The following is a 10,244-nucleotide window of genomic DNA, read 5'->3' on the forward strand; positions in this document are numbered from 1 at the left end:
GGCAGAAAAGAAAGAGCAGATATACCCTACCCAGAAAAGAAAGGGAAACCAATTTTCAGCATGATAAAGGTTAACACGAACCACCCACAAAGATCAGTGTTGTGGTGTTTGATCCGTGTGTTAATGATCTGGGAAGTGGGTGAACAATGAGTCTGCAGATGACATCAAATCATCAAGGAAGACTGAAGAAATCCAGAGGATACTAATAAAGCTGGGTGCACAGACAGCACGGTGGTAGATGAAAATACTGTTGACTATTGCAAAACATTGCACACCAGAAGGCATTAATTTGATTTTTTCATGCATCTTAATGGATTCTGAATTAACTACCAACTCAGGAAGAGATCTGAGGATTGCAGTAAGCAACTTGCTGATATTCTCTGTTGAAGAAATGGTAACAATTTGGATTTTAAATTAAAGAGAAAAAAAGCAAACAGTGTAAGGAGTTATATAATAGATAGGCTGAAAATAACATCGAAAATATGGTAACGCCAGTAGGTAATTGATGTCATGCCTTTGTCTTGACTACTGTCCAGACCTTCAGCTGGAGAAGTGATGGAGCAGTGCCAGTTTCATGCTGCTGAGGAGCTGGCTCATTGAACTCTGTTCTGGCCTAAACAGAAATAGCCAGACTAGAGGAAGTTCAGAGATGGATGATGAAGCAGATAAGAGGTCTGCAAAAACTTCTGCGTGAAGAACAATTATATAGATAATGAAGAGGTGAATGAGGAGAACATGGCAAAACTGCATTTCCTGAGGAGAGTCAGGAGATGTTCAGGGAGCCTGAAAGGCTGCAAGTACAGTATGGGCAAATAAAAGTAGCGTTTTTTTTGTTTGTTCGTATACCGCACAAGTAATCTCTGGAACACATTGCTGAAAGTTACCATAAAAATCAGTAGTGTTCTAAAAAAAGACTGAACATTTATATAAGGGCTAAGACTACCTGTGACTACAGTAAATAAGAAAAACTTTCAAATTTGTTAAAGATGCAGCCCTTTCCATATACCTAAGAGCATTAACCTGTCTCCAAGATGTGGGAATTCGAGAGAAGCATCTTCAGCAAAAGCCTTATACTAGTAAATAGAAGGAATATTAAGATTAGGCTGGGGAAACTTTTGATCAGATGATCTTCCTTCATTTTCTAAACTCCCATTTTAGTGATGATAGTGAAGCGGGGGAGAAGGAATCCAACATAAAAATTAACCAAAGATGTTACAAATTGAAAATTATTACAAATTATTACAAATGAAAATCCAGTTTGAGTAGGTCCTTTCTGCAGGGTCTGCTAGTGAACTTTTTGCTTAGAGCTAGGGCACTGCATCCTGAACTAACCAAACAACTTTTTCACCTGGCCTGTCACAGTTAGGCTCATTTTTTTCTGTTGCCCAGGGGTAGATCTCTGAGTAAGATTGTGAGTCACCAGCGCTGATACCCTTCTCAGCACTACAGCATGTGAACAGCCTGAAATTGTGATCTACGTGAATACCCTTGATTTTATTCTAGCATGAGTTTGTGAGGTGTAGGTGGGCTGTTGTTGGTGAATTGTACTGATATTCCTAAGGGAGAAGTACCTGGGAGGCGGGGAGGGGTTGAACTGTCTGAACCAACTGGAGTTGGACTGAGGTGGGAAAAGGAGGGTTCTCTTTTGACCAACTTGGAGCTGGGTTTGGCCAGGAGGCCACTGAGTGCCTTTGCTCTCTCCCTGCAGGCTGCTCGGCAGAATGGCCACAGAGGAGCGGCACCTCTCCTCCAGCTGTGGATCCTTCATCAAGACCGAGCCCTCCAGCCCATCTTCTGGCATCGACGCCATCAGCCACCACAGCCCAAGCGGCTCCTCAGATGCTAGTGGTGGCTACGGCATTGCCATGGGTGGCCACCCCAATGGCCTAGACTCACCACCCATGTTCAATGGCACGGGGATTGGTGGTGGGTCCTGCCGTAAGCGCTACGACGACTGCGCCAGCGCCATCATGGAGGACTCGCCCACCAAGTGCGAGTACATGCTCAATGCAATCCCCAAGCGGCTGTGCCTGGTGTGTGGGGACATTGCTTCTGGGTACCACTACGGCGTGGCTTCCTGCGAGGCGTGCAAAGCCTTCTTCAAGAGGACTATTCAAGGTATGGTGGGAAGGGAGGGAAACTGAGACATTCACTCTGTAGCAAAAAAGAGAGGCGGCCCCAGACATCACTGAGACCGCAGTGTTTTCATGTCATATAAAATGGGCCTGGGGGGGTGAATGTAATGCACTTAACCCTCCATTCTTTTTTATGCCTTCTCTCTCCTTCTGCCCAGCCCTGGTCCTTCCAGATCAACCTGGACTTGAAGTTAGGCTTTGTGGTGGTAGGAACGTTTGCCCAGTTCCTAGCCTGGCTGGCTACCAGATCTGGGTATCTGGCCTAGTGGATCTTCCTGCCTGCTAGTGGCACTCATACCCTGATAATGTGGCTGCAAGTGGAGTGAGACATGGAGAGGAAATTCTAAAGGTGGTTTTAAGGCCCATTTGAAGAGTGGATGCCCCTGCCTAGATATAGTATCTCTTTAGAGATGGCTTCACCTTGAGGTGAAAGCTCTGGCATTACGGGAGTAGAGAGGTCACTCTGTCCTGCCAGTCTTAATTTGTGGCCTTGGACTCCATACAGACCTCACCACAAGGCAAGACAGGGCACTTGGATGAGAGTTAATCCTGTGTTCCTCCTTTTCCAGCCTCACCAACCCTTTTCATTACAATTCTTTAAAGATAAAAAATTCAGGCACTGAAGGAGATAGAGATACCCAGGTTTTGTCAGTCTTATAAGGATAAGAAATTTCTCGGGTGATTTTGAAAGCCTCAGTGCATGTATGTATAGATGAATTGCAGTGCATTGCTCTCGCATCTACAGTTCACATGTGAGGTGTATGGCTGTGTCCTCACTGCTAAAGATACGCTGCAGGTGTACGCACACGGAAGTGCCGCAGTATAGACAAAAGCAGGAGTGCATCCAGACAAGCTTCAATATCTATGGATGCTTGGGAGTAGTTAGACAAACAGGCCCTGTGTGAGCAAACATGCCTGGATGTACAGATACTCCCTTTATTTCCGACGCTCTCTCACTGGAAAAAGAACAGGATCATTCATCATTCAGTACACCTCAAGTGCATTGAGTTTACCCAACCATGGTGGGTTGACTGGAGACAGATTTCCAGTGAGCAAGCAGCCATGTGTGTACTTGGCTGCAGACAGTCCACCACACCAACACTTCCTTGTCTCCTGTGAAATAATGAAATGCGCGTGCAGGCAGAGCATTCATTTTATTTTTGTTCATTGAATGGGCCTGATTACACTCTGTCACTGGAGGTGTTCAGCTCTGGAGTGGACAGAGCAGTGCAGGGTGCAGTTCAGCCCAGGTCTCTTCAGAATTCACTATTTCTAGATGAATTTCTTAGATTCTAAATGTCTCTCCTTACTATTATTCAGCTGTGGGAATAATTGCTCTGTATTGCCCGACGAACTCTTCCTCTTTTATTATGCTGTGTGGAAAGCATGGCCATCTCTAGGGCATTGGTCTGTTCCCTGGCAGGGTTTCGTGATTTGTCATTGCTGAATCTCCTGTGATTGAATGTGAACTTTTACTTGGACTTCTGACTGTCAGCACTGACTTTGTCCCTTCTCCAGCACTTGGACGCATTCCCAGTGTTTCTTTTTGGCACGTTTCAGGTGCTAAAGGAGGGATAGGGTAGTACTCTGAAGCAAAGCCCTAGGGGCTCCTTATATAAGAAGAGACTGAAAAACTAACCCCTCATGGGAGTGATACTGGAACACCTCTGTGGCAGGGAGAAGAGAGGCCTAACCTGGAGAGGGAGAAAAAGACCTGGGAACCTTTGAAGAGTTTTCAGAGAAAACCAAAAGAAAGCGATGCCGTGTGGCAGTAACTACAGCCTGTATGAGCCTGGCTGATATGTCAGCTGACCTAACCCTAAGAAGGAAGAGTGCTTCCTTCCAGCCCCCTCTCCCCAGCACAGCCATATTCTCCCTGTGGTTCGCTAATTGATTGCCTGTTAATGTGTAACAGATGGGGGAAGGAGTGTGCCCAGATTTCTCTCACCCTGTCATCAGGGCTGGCGACTGAGTTACCAAAATGGTTTTATTCCCAAGGGTGGGAGAGTTTAGTGCTGTTCCCAAGGGTGAGCAGTTTTGGCTGTGGAGCTGAAGGCTGAGCCCAGGGCAGTGAGCAGCAGGTAGGGTTGCAGAGTTTGACTGGGTCAAGAAAATGCCCTGTTCCCAAGGCTCTGCTGCCGTGTGTGCGATGTACAAGCACAGCCCTGGGTATGCAGGGGAAAAGGGTTTAAGGATCATGTAAAACAAAAAGCGAGTGACAAAAACATTTCCAAAAGGCGTTCATCCTGCAAATCTATTAGGGTCAGTAGATGTGTTAAGCGTCTAACTGAAGAAGTGGGAAAATATTCATCCAGGCTGCCCAACATCAATATAGGGTGTGCAGAAAACATGCAGATGTGTATGTTACACAATGGCATTCCCTACTGGTATCAAAAGAGTTGCCGTGATTCTGCTCTCTGAGAATGGCGTCGACTGAGTGGTTTGATCACAGAGATGGAGCTATGACCTCAGGATTTCCCAGGTGCTCAGGAGAGGCAGTAGGTAAATTTGTCATTGGGTTTTTGTGGTCTTGGACGAGCCACTTCACTTCTCCCTGCCTGAGTATCAAAAGATGAAAAACTAACTACTATTATGAGACTACTTAATCTGGTGGCCCTACGTTTGGTAACTTTATTAAGTAATAGGTGTGCATGCTGCTATAAGATGGCTCTAAATCTATCCTGCATGATTAGACTTCTGCAGCCCTATCTAGATACCTCTGATCATGAGGCAGAGCTTCATGCTGAGTCTCCCCTCTGACTATCCCCTCCCCTACTACAAATGACCCCAGTCTGCCTGTTCTTTTAGCCGCATCAACTCATGTAAAACCTGGATGTATTGAGGCAGGAGGATCTTGAAAGAGTCTCTGCTCCCCCTGCTGCTGCCACAGCAGTGGGAAGAATGGACATCCAAGCTGCAGACCTTTGAGCCTCACAGCTCTGCAACTCACTTTCCCCCTCAGCCAGGTAAGGCCAGGATGTCCTGGACAGCACGAGGGCAGTTGCTTTTCAAGTGATGGAGAGAAGATAGGCTGAAGGCCAGCATGGACGTGGCTGGTTATCTCTGAGGTCACTGCTACAGCTATGTGGGAGTTTTCCATCAGTAGGATTTTTCCAAAAAAAGCAGAATTTTTACCACGTCACATTTCCCAAAGGAAAATTTTGATGATAGGAGAAAAAAAGAAGTCAGGGAAATCCAAACCATTGATTCACTTCAGGCTGGAGTGGTTGGTTTTGCTAAGCTAAGCCAGGATCACATAACACATCCTAGCCTGTCTCACAGGTTATGGCGGGGTCACGCCCATGACCTCTTCCGTGTTTTGTTACATGGCCCAAGGGAAGGATCAAGGCCTGGAAACCTCGGTGTCGTTCCCACTTTGCAGCACTGGCAGTGCTTTGGATGGAAAGGTGAAAACCCAAGACAGCACATACCACTGGGCTACAGGCCTTTCTCTATGAACATGTTATTTTGACCCCCAGGGCTTGAACTTCCCACGCTTTGAGGCAGTCAGAAATTCTGAACTGACCTAAAGCATTTTTGGTCAGCTAGGCTGTCTGACAAGATTTTAATCCCATTTCTCTATCATTTTACTTGTGGGAACTGTGCTTTGGGTCCCCATGATATTCTAGTGACAGTCTTCATTTACCTCTATGATGTAAGTGTCCTGCACAAAAACATGTGCCATGGGCATCATCTGACTTTGTGAATAATGTGGAAGGTGAAATCTAGTGAAGATAGAGAATCTGAGTTTTGGATATGTTGAAGTGTGCTGCTCTTCATGCTTAAGAGAGATCTGACTTGAAGCAAGATTTTCATGTTAGTTGAGTGTAATGGAACAGGTCTGTTACATGAAAGGTAAGTTGTCTGGGATGTTTCTGAATTAAAACTTCTAATATTTCTATTCCGTGGAAATTCTAACTAATCCTTTCATCCAAATTTAGGACAAAGGTAAATGCTGGATTTCTTACAGGATACAAATTCTTAATCTAGCTTTACTCTACTCCTTCTTTCAATAGTTTGCTCAGTAGATCGAGCATATCAATCAAATATATTGTTGTTACCTTTTGTTCATCGGTTGTTACAACTGATAGGTGGTTTTGCCTGTTCTGCATATGAACTAATAACCGAGCTATGTAACCATATGAGCCCTTTTTTATTCAACATATTCATGACTATAACTACTCCTCATCTATTTTTCATCTTTAAATACTGAAAATTTAGGCTATTTCTAAAATGACCCTTTAATATAAAATAAAAGCTTAAAGCTCAGCAAAATAAATCTGAATTAAGGTTTCCCTCTCTGATCTGTGTGAATCATCTCATTGTGTGCTTGGAATTGATACCCATCGGGTGACCCAACAGGACTTGCAAGGGATGATATTAGGGAGAATGGTTATTGGAGAGTCAGAGGGAAGAGGCACATTTAGCACCATCTTCTGAGTAGACAGGTGATGTATCAGGCAAAGTGCCTGCTGCAGCTGTGGATTCCCTGCTTGAGTCTTTCAAGCTTCAAACTCAGTGAGTGTAGCAATAAAACTGCTGTGCTGGGATGCCCTTACACCAATAATTTGTAGGGCTTGTAACAAAATCCATAGTCTTCTAGGGCTTCCTGGTTATCATGACCATGGTTAGAGTGGCTCCTGGGAGGGGAGAAGCAGTTGAGAGAGTTTGCTCATTTTCCTGAGCAGGAGAGCATTACCATCCACAGGATCAGCAAAATGGCTTGTGAGATGCAGAAAGGGGGTTTTGCCTTCCTACAGTAGGCAGGCACTGTCCTGTCCTTCTTGGAAACGTGCCTGCTGCTTGTCAGGTGGGACTTGACAGCCAAAAACCAGGAGATAATCTGAGCTTTCCAAAAACTTAAGAAGCATAACCAGGGAAAGTGCAGTGTACCCTGGGTCTAGCGCCTGAGTCCTGCTTTACTATTCACAGCTTTAGTACCTGGATTCAGAAAACCATCTCCAGTGCAACTCAGCTCTTACTTTTGTGCTTTCTTTTTGCCTCAGTGCATCTGTACAGAGAACTGCGTAAAAGGATCTTTTCTGTGGAACTTCAGTCAAGTATTTCTGTGTCAGAAACCCTACAGACAAACCTGCTGTCAGTAGGTAGGCCCAGGGCCCAACTCCTGTGTCCTCATGCAAGCAGGAGGCTGATGGAGTGAGGTTTGACAAAATGTCCAAGTTCTTTTTTGTGGAGCAGGAGTCAGGTGTGCCACCCTGAGGAGGCCAGCAGTCCTGGTGTTACACCTATAGCTACCCCTTTCTATTCTCAGAGCATCAAGAGTCCTGAAGCCTTGATCCTCACATTTTTGCTTTTCTTACTGTATAAGCCACATGAAATAAACTTTTGGTAAATCCAAGCACTAGGGCTTCTCTCACCTGCTTTTCCAAAGTCTCATTTTCCTGCAAGCAGTAAATACCTGTACTAGGGTGAGGAGTTTATTTGTTTTAGTGGATTTTTTTGGATTGGTTTGTTGTGGGCTTTTTTCTTTCCAAAAATAAGAGCCTCTACTGATGCTTGTATACACTCAGGCACCTAGATCAGGGATGCGTCCCTGGAAGCATAAGACAGCCCTGGTGAAAATCAGGTCGCTTTATTCAAGTTCCTAAGTACAGATTTACAGGTCCAAAAATTGAATCCCTTGCTTTGGTACTTAAAAAATATTCCCTCAAACAGATCATTGGAGAGATTTTATTCTGCTTTTCACAAAGTACAGAGGGCTGGAGTACCTCTCCTGTGATGAAAGGTTGAGAGAGTTGGGCTTGTTCAGCCTGGCGAAGAGAAGGCTCCAGGGAGACCTTATTGCAGCCTTCCAGGACCTGAAGGGGCTACAAGGAAAGTGGGGGGGGACTTTTTACAAGGGCCTGTAGTGACAGGCCAAGGGGTAACGGGTTTAAATTGAAAGCGGGGAGAGTTAGATTAGATATCAGGAAGAAGTTCTTCCCAGAGAGGGTGGTGAGGCACTGGAATAGGTTGCCCAGAGATGTTGTGGATGTCCCATTCCTGGAAGTGTTCAAGGCCAGGCTGGATGAGGCTTTGAGCAACCTGGTCTAGTGGAAGGTGTCCCTGCCCATGGCAAGGGGGGTTGGATGATCTTTAAGGTCCCTTCCAACCTATACCATTCTGTGATTCTATGAAAGTACCTCTCCTCACACCAGGACTCAGGCTATGATGCCTCAGTTGGAAGGGAATTAAATTAAAGCAAAAGGTAACAGAGAATCCATTCCATGCCTATTACCAGCATTCCCCATCCTGGTGCAGGAGGTCAGAGTGGTGCCTGCTGAGGTCATAGGAGCTGCTAGTCTGGCACTGCACTCAGTGAGGGGCTTTTCACAGTTTTCAGGTCCCTTTTCACTGAGACACCCAAATGATCTGTTTACCTTTGGAATCAGGGATAAAAAAGATTCAGGACAAAAACTTGTGGGTACTGAAATGAAAGTGTCATCCGACCTAGTGGCTTAATGAAAATTCATGTTGCTTTCTCCTTCAGACTGTCGCAGTCATGCAGAATAGCGGTACTGTGGAGGCATTATTTGCCTGATGGGACCTTCCTAAGGCTACAGGATTTGGCAAGCAGTTCTTGTAAAACAAACAAACAGACAAAAGCCCAAAAAACAACTCCCCAAAACCCCAACCAAACAGCTAAAAAAAAACCCAAGCAAAAACCCGAACCAGTATAACAATTATTACAAAAATTGGGCTAAAAGGAAACAAATGCATGAGCTGAGGCGCCTGTGAGATGGATTTCCCTGGGAATTCCTGCTCTTGGCACCCTGGCCCCAGGGGACCTGCAGAGAGTGGCACCACGGCCGGCTGTTGGTCACAACTGCGGCATGCTGTGTCAAATCACTAGGGTGAAAGGCATGACTTGAATGAATGGAATTTGGAACTTAATAGCATATATGTCTGAATCTGGGTTTTTCCCTGAAATTCAGGAAAAGCTGCAGTCATCTGGCCCTTTGAGTCACGCAGAGAAGGAGATGAGAGGTCTTTATGCAGTAGTGCAGAGCAGGACAGAGTATGCAAGGAGAGGAGAGAAGAGGGAAAGAATGGTGAAAATCAATGAAGAAGAAACCACAAAAAGAAGAGAGAGAGAGGTTTTCTTCAGAAAACAGAAACTGAAAATGTTTTAGCTTTCAAAATTTTCCTGGCTACTTCTATCTAATCTTTCCTGATAGAAAGGCAGGATCAGTAAGCAGGGAGCAGTTTGTGCTCTCACTGCTATACTAATCCTGAGCTGAACTCCCTGAAGAGCCCTGTCCCAACTTAAGCAGGTGCTTGGTGGGACATTACTGCTCTCCCTAAGCTCAGGGAGGCATTCTCCTCTTCCCAGTTCCCCCCCCTTCCAGAGTCGTATGGTGACTGTTGGGGACTCTTGAATGACCAAGCTCTGGTGTGCAATTTTCAGGTGTTCTTATTATGTGTGTACTAGAAATTATGTTCCAAAATGTTTAAGAGTCAAAGGTCTAATTTTACAGAAAATAGGGTAATTTTGCACTTCTGCATAAAAAATATGATCTATCACTTCAGTAGTTCTTGGCTGTTTCTTAGCATCTCTCATCTGAAGGCTTTAAAGTGCAGTTAAACCTTAATGAATCAAGACTCATGATCTCCCCAGAAGATAGGTCTGGTGCTGGTTTCATTTTGCGGAGGAGCAAAGTAGGACACAGAGAGGAAGTGATTTGCCCTCCAAGGCCACATATGAAGACTTAGAACAAATCCAAACTCTGATCTGGTTACCCACCATCTGATTTTTTTTTTTGAAGCCATGCTTTTAGGTAAATCCTGTGCCCTGGCATTGGTGAGGTCCTAGCATTTTTTTCAGATCAAATGTAAATATTGTCTAAGTTGAGGAAATCTTTTCTAATAAGCAACAGTTCAAAACAAGTCCTTGTCTCTTAGATTATCCCATTTTCTGCCCTTTCCTTCTGGGCCACATGATCTATGGTTCATGACACACAGAGACTTGACTCAAATGTTATACTGGCCGACAGACTTGTCCATGTGCACCCTTGTGTACAGACACCCTTCCGCAGGGCTGTGCAGCACCCCTAGCTGCTGCCATGAAGCTCCAAGCCCCCTGCGCCGGCAGCCGGGCTGGTGGTGTGA

General features: G+C 45.1%; 1 protein-coding gene across 2 annotated transcripts in view; it reads left to right on the forward strand.

Annotated features, from left to right (window-relative positions):
• Window positions 1-1,712: 1,712 nt before the first annotated feature.
• ESRRB (estrogen-related receptor beta) overlaps window positions 1,713-10,244 on the forward strand; it is a 39,700-nt gene continuing 31,168 nt past the window's right edge. Inside the window, exon 1 of one of the 2 annotated variants that reach the window (XM_010149208.1) lies at window positions 1,713-2,118. In XM_010149208.1, the coding sequence (XP_010147510.1) occupies window positions 1,722-2,118 (397 nt within the window). In that variant the 5' untranslated portion in view covers window positions 1,713-1,721. The remainder of the gene's footprint in view (window positions 2,119-10,244) is intronic. The other variant, XM_010149207.1, reaches the window with a different exon arrangement.

Source organism: Eurypyga helias, unplaced genomic scaffold (assembly GCF_000690775.1).
Source record: "Eurypyga helias isolate BGI_N326 unplaced genomic scaffold, ASM69077v1 scaffold2813, whole genome shotgun sequence".
Classification (NCBI taxonomy): domain Eukaryota; kingdom Metazoa; phylum Chordata; class Aves; order Eurypygiformes; family Eurypygidae; genus Eurypyga; species Eurypyga helias.